The sequence below is a fragment of the Nestor notabilis genome, unplaced genomic scaffold, assembly GCF_000696875.1.
Source record: "Nestor notabilis isolate BGI_N333 unplaced genomic scaffold, ASM69687v1 scaffold27900, whole genome shotgun sequence".
NCBI lineage: Eukaryota > Metazoa > Chordata > Aves > Psittaciformes > Psittacidae > Nestor > Nestor notabilis.
The window spans coordinates 1-12,350 of record NW_009911098.1 but is presented as its reverse complement, the minus strand read 5'-3'; the positions used below and the strand labels follow the sequence as shown (position 1 = coordinate 12,350).

The 12,350-nt window shown below is 47.3% G+C and overlaps 1 protein-coding gene across 1 annotated transcript; it reads left to right on the top strand.

Moving 5' to 3' along the window:
- Positions 1-134: 134 nt before the first annotated feature.
- LOC104400212 (erlin-2-like) lies at positions 135-9,115 on the top strand (the record flags this gene model as incomplete). Its single annotated transcript, XM_010013094.1, is given in 9 exon segments — positions 135-220; positions 621-682; positions 1,546-1,671; positions 3,506-3,579; positions 3,975-4,033; positions 5,187-5,278; positions 5,620-5,709; positions 7,282-7,361; positions 8,637-9,115. Coding segments are annotated over 9 exon segments (879 nt in total), but the record flags the coding sequence as incomplete, so codon positions are not given.
- Between the last annotated feature and the right edge of the window lie 3,235 nt (positions 9,116-12,350).

The following is a 12,350-nucleotide window of genomic DNA, read 5'->3' as shown; positions in this document are numbered from 1 at the left end:
GGCGCAGGGCTCCGGCTCTGTCCCGGGGAGCTTTGAGCAAGGGGCTGGGCCCGGTTCTTCCGTTGGGGGGTTCAAGGGGAGGGAGAGATGGGCAAAACGCTGTTCCATGTGCTGGTAAAGTGGGATTTGCGCAGGGAAAATCCTTAAGCCTCTTTCCTTAAACCTCCCTTCAGACCACGCTGCAGACAGATGAGGTGAAAAACGTTCCTTGTGGCACCAGGTGAGATGCGGAGCTGTTAGTCCTTCGTTGTCGCTAGAAACCTTTGGATCCTCTCCCTGTTTTCCTCCCTGATAGCTCCCGCATGTTTTAAAACATGTGGATTTGCTTCCAGGGGCTGGGTTTTGCAGCGCCCACCTATAACTGGAACCAGCGGCCGGCTCATCAGCCGCGCTCAGGGTGCTGGGGGGGGGGGTGCCCCCCCAGCCTCAGGCTCTGCGCCGCGTTTTCCAGGGGTTCACATGCGGCAACCCGGGCTCTGGAGCCGTGGTTGAAAGCAGGAGCTTGGTGCTGTGACTGCCGAGCTCAGCCCGCTAGAGGGGGGTGTCCCCCGCTGCTCCAGCCCAGCGCCTGCTGCCGGCGAGCTTCGCGCTTTGCTCATTCCTCTGCCTTCCTTTTGCAGTGGAGGAGTGATGATTTATTTCGACAGAATCGAGGTGGTGAATTTCCTCATCCAGAGTGCAGGTGAGCTCTTCCCCGGGACCCTGCCAGTCCTGCCCTCCGGAGCTGTTTGTGTTCCTGGCGTGAGGTGAGGTGAAGAGGTTGTGTGTGGCTGTGCTTTGATTTGAGCTGGTGTTCCCCCCGTGTACCTTGTAAAGCCCTGTACTTTCTGGGTGTAAGCCTAAAACCAGCTCTCCCACATGTTTTGTGTGTTTATTGTTCCTTGCACATACTTGTTCTGTGCTGCTAGTTGCTTCACTAGAACCCAAATGCCATCCACCTCCCATGCAACTACCAGTAGTTGCATTGTTACACCCCCGTTGGGCTTTATGCTTCAGTGAAGAGCTTCTGATTTGAACAACAAGGTGTGCAAAGAGGCAGGGGAGAGAGAGGTGTTTGGGAGCAGAAAGCTGCCTCTGCAGCCCAAGAAGAATGACCTGTGCAGCCTTTTTGCCCACTTCTTTGGTGTTTAGCACCCTGTTGGTTCCAGGGGTGGTATAACTGCCTGGCTTACTGGTGGCCTGCTTTGAGACCTCTGTTTTATGCTGGGTGTGGGATGCTCTTCCCTCCCTGTGCATTGACCTGTGCGTTCTGCAGCTCAGGCACAACCTATGTGTATATGCAGATAGGGTGGAGAGGGTTGCTGGTAGTGGGATGTCCTTGTTGGTAGTGAGATGTCCTGTTTACAGAGCAGGTGACAGAACACTGGTCAGGGTGTTATGAAACACGTGAGCAATAAAGAAGACTCCCCTGAACAAAGTGTGTGTTTGTGGTGCCAGGTTCTCTTGGGGGTGACTTCCTCACCTCAGGTGGGCACTGTGACTCCTGCTGCTGTGACTGAAGCAAGTGCTCAGCCCAGCTCTGAACGGGGGTTTCTTCTTTTGCAGTGTACGACATAGTGAAGAACTACACTGCTGACTATGACAAAGCTCTCATCTTCAACAAGATTCACCATGAGCTGAACCAGTTCTGCAGTGTCCACACGCTGCAGGAGGTCTACATTGAGCTGTTTGGTGAGCTGCCCCTTCTGACCTTTTGCTGTTGCATTGACAGCTCCTTGAGTGATGTTTCTGGTGGTTATTTGCCTCTGTTGATGCAGAGCTCCTCACCCCCATCTGATGGGCTTTTTGCCTATTAATCCAGTATCTGCCCTTTTTGGAGTCAGGATAGTTAACTACTATCTAGTAACTAACTATAATTAACTAACTGTACTTAACCTACCATCATTTACTGCTTGTTACTCCTGCTTCAGTGTGTTGTAACAATAAACATCCAAACCCAAACCTGCCAGTAGTAGCGAGGGCTTTAGGAAAGGGAGCACTAATTCTGTGCTGTTCTTTGTGTGTTTAGCAAACATGACTTGTTGATTCAGTCCCAGGGTTTGCTAGTCCAGATGGAAAAGCTGTTTTTCTGCTACAAAAAGTGTGAGCAAGCACTCCTTGGCCTGTGGGTTTGATTAGCTTTGTGTTATGCATGTGGCTGCTGGGAATCAGGATGACTTGGCAAGAGCCTGCTGACCTTCCTCTCTGGCTTCAGGCAGCACAGACACCAGGAGAGCACATTGGGAGAGAGTCTGAAGAAAAGTTGTGGTTTCTCAGTAGAAATAGACCAGTTGGTGCCAGTGCTGAGTGTTTTGTTTATGGCTTTGGACTGGCAAGAAACCCCTTTCCAGGGTTTCAGCACTACAGCAGCGCTGACTGCGGGCAAAAATGTAGCTGTGAATGGTTTTGGACCCCCAAATGGATAGAATTTGTGCCTGGAAGAACACAGGCTGTTCACAAACTCCTGTTCTCTGTTCAGATTGGGCTTTCTGCTTCCTGATATGCTGCTGCACAAGATGCAGAACCAGGGCTTGGTTCCTCCCCAGGTCCTTTATGGGCTGCTTTGCTGATGGAATCTCCAGATGTTGGCAGCTGCTGACGACAACTGCTTGAAACAGCCTCAAAGCAACTGGTTTGCACAGAAGGAACTTGTATAAACTCCTGTGTAACTCTTTGTGTGAGCTCAGTGTGTTCTGGCTCAGCTCTGAAGTGGGGCACAGCCCGTTCATGTCATTCTCTGCCCCCACATCTGCAAGCAGGTGCAGGAAACTGATAACAGCTGCTTCCTAAACTGCCTGAGCCCCATTGTGAGGGCGAGTTCCAGATAAAGCTAAACTGGGCCCAAAGCAAATAATCAAGGAGTGAGATGTGATCACTTTCTCAAGGCCATTACATTTTGATTTTTCCCTTCCCAGCAGGCCCCAACTGGAAACACTGCTGTCCTTAGAGCTTTCAGCTGAAGCAGGGCTTTGGTTTGTATTTCCTTTTGAAGTTTCTCAGCTATGCTGGAGTTAACTGGTGTCCATTGAGCCAAACAGACGTTATGGAGATTTCTTTGCAGCCTATTAAAATAACCCATGCAGCCAGTTCATATTTCTGCCTTTCCATTTGCTTTGTCTCCTGCTGGCACAGATGCAGTTCCTCATCAGTCACCATTTAGCTGGGAAGATATCAATAGGGAAGTGGGTTAGAGCACAGGTTCTCTAGCATAAAGATGCTACTTCAAGCTCAGAAAGATTCCAACTGTAGTTTATGGGGAACTGGGAAGAGTTTCCCTTTGTCTCCTGTGTTCCTGTGGTCTGTGCCAAGTGTTTGGTGCTGGTCAGTGTTGCCTGACACGCTGGGAGAGATGGGAACCTGTCTCTGGGACAGGGATGGTTTTCCTCTACCCAGCACTTCTACATCAAACTTACATGTGTACTTACCTTCCAGGAATAAGAAATCTGAGCCATTCCAGCCAGCCCTATGTGTTGACAACAAGCTGCCTTGTGGGACTTGTAGTTATCTGTTTTTTCTCCCCAATCAGATCAGATTGATGAAAACCTTAAACTGGCCTTGCAGCAAGACCTAACGACGATGGCCCCTGGATTAATTATACAGGTAATTAGTTATACAGTTCTACTTTGAGATGTCTAAGATGCATATTGTAAGGAGGGGTAAAAGGAAAGGAAAAGGGCTAAAAGGAAATAGGAAACTTTGAAGGAATGAGAACCATATCCTTTCCATCTCCTCTTAGCTTTGATGTGCTGGGTTTCTGTTGGTGTTACTCTGGGTACTGCTTTACCCAGGTTACTGTCTCCTGTCACATCAGAGATCACTCAGCCCTACGTTTGCTCTGTGGGGTTTGGACCTGGTCACAGATTCTGCAGCATGTGAAGCGTTGTGTGGCAGAGCATGCCCCAAGCATCAGCTCCCCCAAGCTCTGCAGCCTCAGGGGCCATTTGGCTTTTGATTGTTGGCTGCTTGCCTGTGTTTTCTTTGGTCTCTCTTTCCAGGCAGTTCGAGTTACAAAGCCAAACATCCCTGAAACAATCCGGAGGAATTACGAGCTCATGTAAGTGCCTGAGACTTGCACCTTTGTGTTAGCAAAAAGAGTCGCTCATCCAGATTAATGTGTTTTCACAGCAAGCAGTGATCAGTGTGCCCTCTGCCAGGCCTGCTCCCAGCCTCGTGCTGCCTGCAGAAAGGGCCTGGGGAGGCTGCAGCAGACAAGCACGTGTCTGTCACTGTGAGTGGCTGGCAGGTCACTGCTGAGTTAGAAACTACTTCTCCCTTTGGAGCACTTGAGCACAGAAATTATTTGCCCAGACTCTCCTTCCTCTTGACACTGGCCCTGTTAAAGAGGCCTCCCAGAGCATGGGACTGAGTGGCAGGTGGAGAGAGTCCACCACTAATCCTGTTGTTTGTCTGGGATGGAGAAACTGTTGATTCAACAGGCTGGAGCTTTGAAATAACTTTCTTTAATAGCACTTGACATAGTGATCCCTTCTCAATGCTCTGAGCCAGCTGCCTTCTCTTGCATTTGATCATTCAGAAATGCTTATGTTCTCTGAGCACTCTGCCAGCAGTCTGGATAGGCCAGAATAAGGCCCCTCTTGGCCATTTTGCTTCCCTAGCATTTCGTACAACCTTCTGGTATCATGGTAAGTCATGGTCATGATAGGCAGAATCCCAAATCAGCCTGTAAATGCAGTAGGATATGTGCTGGGAGAGACTTGTTCTGGACTCTTAATCTCTCTTCCCTGTTTGGGAGCAGGAACAGAGTATTTTCTTTATGTACATGATGGAATGAAGGGTGATTTCAAAGCTCCCAAATGAGGAAGATCAGCTGTTAGTGAGGACAAGGCTTTCACAGGATTTTAATGTCTTCCTTTGCTTAAATAATTTCCTCATAACCGTAGCCCAAAAAACTTAGATGTGTACAGTCTGTGCCTCTTGTAGAAGGCATTATGGCAGACTGCAGAGAGTAGCAGGGAGGGCTTCATCCTGGCTTGGCTGAAAAACCTGCCTGCTATGGAGGGGAGGAAAAGCCACTTTGGTTTAGAAGAAAAGCTCTGTGTGTGCAGGTACATGTGCTCACTTCCCTGAGTGCTGCCTGCCCTAAACATGTGCCTGAAAGAGGACTGAGCCAGCAGCTCATCCTGGACATGTGGCCACACCACTTGAGCAAGGTCGTGCTCTGTAACTGGCTTCTTCTGACTCACTAGGGAGAGTGAGAAGACAAAGCTGCTGATTGCAGCCCAGAAGCAGAAGGTGGTGGAGAAGGAAGCAGAGACAGAAAGGAAGAAAGCCCTCATCGGTCTGTATATCTGTGTTTGCAGGGGTAGAAGAACTGCAGGGGGGAGTGGGGGGAAGGCAGCAAAAAGAACCCAGGCACTGGGGAGGGATGCACCTGGTTCACTTTTGGGTGATCTCTGCTGTGCCGCTTGGCTGCTGATGTGAAACTCTTCCAGGGAAACTCAAAGAGTTTTTAGGTGGGTTCCAGCTTTGCCCACAAATGTAGACTGATGCCTTCTGAGGGCTGAAAAGTCTTCCCACAATTGACTTTCACCAGAGGGGGGTGGTGAGGACTTTGATGGGTGAAGCTGCTTCTGGCATTGGGAAGACTGTGTGACCACAACGTGTTCTTTTTCATTTCAGAGGCAGAAAAGATTGCACAAGTTGCTGAAATAACTTATGGACAGAAAGTGATGGAAAAGGAAACAGAGAAGCGAATTTCAGAGATTGAAGGTGAGTCTGTAGGAAGTAAATGTTCTGTGGTGAATTTTGTCTGAAGATCCTGCAGCAGTTCATGGAGTTCAGTAGCACTTGACGTGTGTGTATTGACTGTGTCCTTCAGTCCAAGCTGGCATTCACTGTATAGTTTGCATTGTTACTTCTTCACCCCCACTTTAGTTTTGCAGCTGACTACTTTTAGGAACTAGGATTGACCAGAGGCAGGGATAGGAATGTTCCTTTGTAAACTGTGCTTCTTGGAACTCTCTGTTTCAAGGTGATCTTTCTGGGAGGTTGTACCGTTATAAATTAAGGTGATGTCTCCCTACTCATCTGATAAAATGCTTTGTTAAGGAAATTCCAGGACATGAAAAGGGGTCAGCATTTCCAGCTCAGAGTGGCAGGGCCTTATTTTCAATTACATTCATTAGAGGCCCTGTCAAGCTTTGCAGAAGGCCACAGAGGAGCCAATTAAGACTTTTACAGATCAGCAGCTTCTCATTAAGAAGTTCTTCACGGAAATACAATGGGGTTTATTTCTTATAAATGTGTGTCGCTGGGTGTCAGAGCTTCAGTTCAACTCTCCTGGCAGAGGATTCCTGTCTCCCGCATTCTTTCTGGTGTCTCTGATTGGGACCACTCTTTTTAGCCAAAAGAAAGGAAGTTGCAGGCCAAACCATCCCGATTGCTGACATGATTTTGAAGAGTAGCAGCTCACAGGACTCCCTGCTAGTATAGGAAAACAAGTGGTTTATCCAGCTGTGCAACTCTCAAATCCAGACTGTGTTCCAATCGTGTGGCTCCCTGTCCTAGAAGGGATGTCAAGAGATCACATCAAGCCAGGCAGATTACACTCATCTGAATGTGGTGGCCTGATACTACATCATTATCATTGGATAGATAAAAAGGCAGAAGGAAAAAAAGGAGTGCAATACAGAAAGGAGAAGTGTTTCTTTCCTTAAATGTCTCTGCTCGGAGTAGGGGAATTTCCACATCCTGCAGGATTGGACCCTTTACACAACTGTTGCTATTACAAAGAAACAGCTCTCTGACATCTATCCAAGGAGCAGAGCTGGTGAAGGTTAAAATCACCCGTCTCTGCGTGCCTGAATCTTAACCTCAGCATCCCAGACAAGATCCCATCTGGGGAATTGCGTTCACAGTCCCAAACTCCATCTCCAGAGCACTCTGCTGTGCTGTGAGTCCCGTGCAAATGTTGTGGGCAAATCCCACTTGTGCACTGGAACAGTTGCTGCTTTTTCAGCACGAGAGTTAGGGGCTGGCTGGAGAAGATAGAGTGTTCTCAGCCCTCGTGACAGGGGTGGTAATAAAAACCTTATGTTTATAAAATGCTTTGAGGTCTTCAGTTGCAGAGGCAATTTACTTACTCAGTGCTATCATCCTGCAGTGTTTTAGATGTAAATTGAGATCCCATTGCTGTGTTTCCCATTTGCTTTCCTTCTCCCTAAACTGTCTCCCGTACAGTTTAGATGTGGTAGTGACCACTTAAAAAGTTTTCCAGCTGCAAATGGTGCTAACATGGCTGGAAATAAAAGTCTGACTATGAAAACATGTGTTTGCTTCCAGATGCTGCATTTCTTGCAAGAGAGAAGGCGAGAGCTGATGCTGAGTGCTACACTGCTATGAAAGTAGCTGAGGCTAACAAGGTATGGTCATTCCTTATGCTGTGCCCTGAAGCAGAGCTCCTTACATTAGGCTGTATAGAAATACTCATAGAATCATAGAATGGTTTGGGTTTGAAAGGACCCTAAGATCATCCAGTTCCAACCCCCTGCCATGGGCAGGGACACCTCACACTAGACCATACACTGCCAGGGATGGTGCATTCACCACTTCTCTGGGCACCCTGTGCCAGGGCCTCAGCACCCTCACAGAGAAGAACTTCCTTACATCCAACCTGAACTCTGGAAAAGAGCTGTCTCTGCTCAGTGTTTGCTTGTTGTGTCTCATTGTTTAAGGCAAAAGGCAAAACAAAACCATCACTCAGAATTATTGAGCCTGAAACAATTAGATCCCTATTTGCAAATTCAATCCTTTGGACAGATAAATTTACGTCAGGATACATGAAATAGCTGGTCCTCTCTGGAGACAGCTCTGCTAGATGCTAATGGGGCCATGGCTCCCTCTGTAGATATAAAATCAGTTTCAGTGTTGCCCTTTCCTGCTGTTGCAACCAGAAATGTCGATTAATTCCAATGGGCAAGCTGGCAAGCAAGCAAAGCAGGAGCAGGGATCTCTGGAGTGACAGGCAGGCTTAAGAGTAAATAAGTGTTTAGGTAAAGAGCAAATAGAGCTGATCTTACACATCTAAGTAACTAGCCTGGCAAGCCTTGGTACTGCCAAAGGAAGAAGTTGAAAGAAAGAATGGAAAAAGAGAAATCTTATGGATAAATGCCAGGCTGTAAATGCCTGCAGCAAGTTCCCAGGACATCCCAGCAGGAAAACTCTGTCTTGTAAGGGTCAGTGAGAATGGAGAGAGGTGTGGGATGTTTGTGCACAAGTTCTGTCCCAGTTACTCTATCCTCTCAGTTATAATGTCATTATCCTGAACGAATGAGCTCTGCTCTCCGGAACAGACTCTTCAATCTCCTCTCTGGCTAGAAGCCAGTTGTGTTTTTCTTTCCAGCAGCTTGCGTTGCAAGGGCTCTCAGTGAGTGATGTGCTTTCGAGCATCTCTGGTACATTTGGATTGAACGTTTCCCCAGCTGCTTCCCTCACTTTCTCATTTTGCCATTTAGTCACTGGGATTTAGAACTTCACTTAGACCTGCTGAAAGAGAGCTTTCTTCTGGGCACTGTGCCTCTGTAGCTGAAGAGAGGATGAGCACGCCTGCTAGTGTGGTGGAGAAGTAGAATGCTCATGACACAACCTTGCTTTTGAGTGAATCCGAGCTGGTGGTGATCTGTTTTCTTTCTGTGCAGCTGAAGTTAACTCCTGAGTACTTGCAGCTGATGAAATACAAAGCTATTGCAGCAAACAGCAAGATATATTTTGGCAAGGATATTCCCAACATGTTCATGGACTATGCGGGAAGCCAGACCAAACTTGCAGAGGGACTGGCAGAAGGCATCCAAGAAGAAGATGGGGTAGGAACCAGTGAGGAGTCAAAGCTACTTCATAACGTCAACTGAAAGGAAAGATTTCTATTCATTTTATATCAAAAGAGAAAGGAACTGGGAAGTTCCTTTTTGTTTTTCCCCCTTTCCTGTGCTGAAAGAGACAAATCAGACTTAATCCATTCAATCTTTTTTATGACAATTAGACACAAAGACTTTGGTACTTATGGGGTGGTTTTCCTGGTAACTTCTAAGCAGCCAACTCCAGGTATGTCCTTTAGATGCACCTCTCCCTGCTCTTGGACATACAGACCAAATTATTCTGGAGAGGCCAGCTTTGATGGGTACTTTTTGGATTGAGGTGGCTCATAGCAGTTGGAAGTCAAGAAATGGTGAGGTTTTGGAGGGAGGGGAGTTGCTGCTACAACTTGGTTTGGTTGGAAATTTCAAGTACTTTATTTGAAAACCCCTTTAGCAAAAAGGTGCTGGACTTTTGTACACTAGACACATCTGCTTGAAGGCCTTGTCTAGAGGGCTGCTTTGCCCCTGTTGTGTGGGATGCCTGTGTCCGTGCTCCAGGTCTGCCCAGAGTGCAGGGTGTAGCAAATGTATAAACCCACCTTTTAGTGAGGTCTGAGCTGACGTGGTTTGCCTTGGCAGGGCAGCTGAGAGCACAGTGAGTTAAAGAAATTCAGCTGAAATCCTGCAGGTTCCCTATTTTCCATGAGGGGATCCAAGCCTTAGACCACTGCCACTGCAGGTAGTGACCCAAACTGTTCCTTTTCTGCATCTTAACGCTGCTTTGGTTTCCATTTCTCATATTTGGGGAGGACAAAAAGCGGGGAGTCAGTATTATGAGGCTTTCCCCAGCAGTTTACCTGCTTGGTGAGAGGGGCACAGGCTTGCTGCTGGAGGCAGTGTCCTGCCAGTGGAGAACTGGAGTTGTGGCACCAGGCTGCAAGCACAGTACTTGTCCCATTGTCATGGTTAGGAAAACTAGGGAGAGAAAGCATTTTTGTCTCAGGGACCCTGACTTTGTAAAAAGCCTTGTTGCTGGCAAGTAACTGCTTGAATGATCCACAGTCGTTACCCACCTCTGCAAGAGCAACTGGATTTCAGTGTTCACAGTGTCTTACTAGAGAGAGGATATTCAGGTAAACTGAAAGGAATGGAACCGAGTTACACTTGTGTTTGTGGGGTAGTTTTCTGAACCGACCTTGTGGAAGGAAGATTTATGGTAGCAAAGGGCACAAAACAACAGACTGAAAAGTGACGGGGCAAAGAACAGAACCTCTTGTCTCTGAACTGTCCAAAGATACGTTGAATTTTCCTCTTTTACTCAGAACAATGCCATATAATGTACCTTTCACTTCCAGAAGCCAGCAAATTCACATACCAGATGCACAGAGGTAATAGGGTTGTGTTTTACACACATGCAAAGCTTGAGGGGGTGTTAAAGAGAAAAGTTCAGACCTAGAGAGAACATTCCTCTTTTTTTCTGTCCCTAATCCATCTGCCACTTGGCAGCAGAGTCTGTTTATTAGTTGCCATTATCATTTGTGGCCAACATACTAATATGAGCTGATACAAGTGCTAACTTAGTTGTCAGAGATAAGCCTGTTGCATTTGCAATCTTGTGCCCCCAGCACTTGCCACGCACTACATTTGGTTTCATTCTTCAGTGGTTGAAATATGCATTAGTCCTTTGAATAAGGTGATCACACTAAGCTAGAACTGAGGGATTTCAGCTGCTGGTACCAGTGTTCTTACTTCAGTTTTCTTTTCCCTGTTAGGAAGGAGAGTGACTTGAAAAATGCACAATAAAGGATAAGCATCAGTTTCTGCTCTAGGAAAGTCCCATCTCCTATTGTGTCAGCTTTATTTGTTGGGAAATACAAGCTAAGGGAAGCTCCATCTCCAGACCTACAGCGTCAGACAGCACAGCAGTCAAAACTGCATCAGTAGGTAGGCTGTGATATTACTGCCTTTTATAGGATTATGAACAGGGAACAGCAGAAACTTAGTGATGAGGTAATAGTATCTAAACCTTTGAGGATGATCTCAGTTGGGATTGTTCTACATTCAAGTTGGAGATTTCCATTAGTAACTAAAAACTACATTTCACATGAGTGTTTTTCGCTCATGAAAAGACCCAAATCAGCCAAAGTGGTATTAAAAAGGGTGGGGTTTTTTGTATGACTTCACAGCAAGACAATAGTTTGGAATAAATAGGTCTTAATGCTGCTTTTGTTTTAATTGAAAACATTACTGCTGAAGTATTCTTGTGACTTCAACTGTCACAAGAGTAAAGAGGCAAAACCAAGGTTGAAATCAGGCTTCAGAAGCCACAATCCACTGTTGGGTTTGCATTGAGGTTTCTTCCTTGTATGTCTAATCTCCTTTATTTCCCAGCGTAGATCCGTCACTACATGTACATCCTTATTCCATCTCTCTCTTTAACTGAGGGAGGTTTTGTCCTCTTTCCATCATCCGAAATCTCGGAAGGTTTGAGTTTTAAAACCACTCTGTATAACAAAGCAAACACAGGTTTGTGGCGCTGCTGTGATACCTGAGAACTGCTGGTGGGAGCAGGGTAATGCTTTACCGGTACAGTCTTTGATCTTCTTATGTATTAAAAGCCTTTTTATTTTGGTATTTGCTATGACAATAAAATGGCCTTCACTTTTAATATTGCTCCTTTCTTTCCCCATGGATAACCTTAAACACAATGTGTAGGTGTATTTGCAGGGGGAGATTTACCAGCAGTAACATCGAGGCTGCTGCTGCTCCAGGGGGAGAGTGTGGGGTGCTGTGGGTCGGTGCTGAGCTGGCATTGACCCATGTGCTGCTGCACGGTGCCATTCTCTGCTTCCAAGGAACAGGAGCCAGGAAAGCATCGCTCCAACAGAAGAAGAGGGTGGAAGTGTCCCTGCCAGCTCAAGGGATGCCGCAAGCGTTAGCAGGGCAGGGTGGCAAACACAGTAATGAGCCTTTAGTGTCAAATAGGGAGGATTTGGTCAAGTTTGCAGAACATCATTGTCATGTTTTAGCACACAAAGAGCCTTGTGGGGCTGTTTTTAACCAGCTGTGTCAATACTGTCATTGCTGGGAATAGGGGAGAGTTCTGCACATTAAGACAAGTATTTAGCTAATGGGTTCCAGCTGGCAGGTCCCATTCTTTCCATCTGTGATAAAGGCTGGCGTTGTCCTGGTGCTCCCACAACCCTGCTTTATGAAGGGGGGTTTGGAACTTGCACCCTAGGGAGGTGGCTCTTCACTCCCAGTGTCGTTGTGGACTTTGTGGTGGTTCTTCTTGCAGTATTCAAGGTAGATGGGTCAAAATGAGCCCTGCAGCGTCGTGGTGGGCAGAAGGTGCCCTCTGAACGCAGGGCTGCTGCCTGCCACGTTGTCTCCCCAGTCGTGCGAGGCAGGAGGATCTGCTGGCCCCTTCCTCAGCCGGGCCCAGGCTCCTGCTTGGACCTTCCCCCTCGGCACCTCCTGCGGGCCCAAGGGGCGGGAGGCTGCGGTGTTGACAGGGGGGCCCGGGCCGCTTAGGACGTGCTGACACCGCTCTTGTTC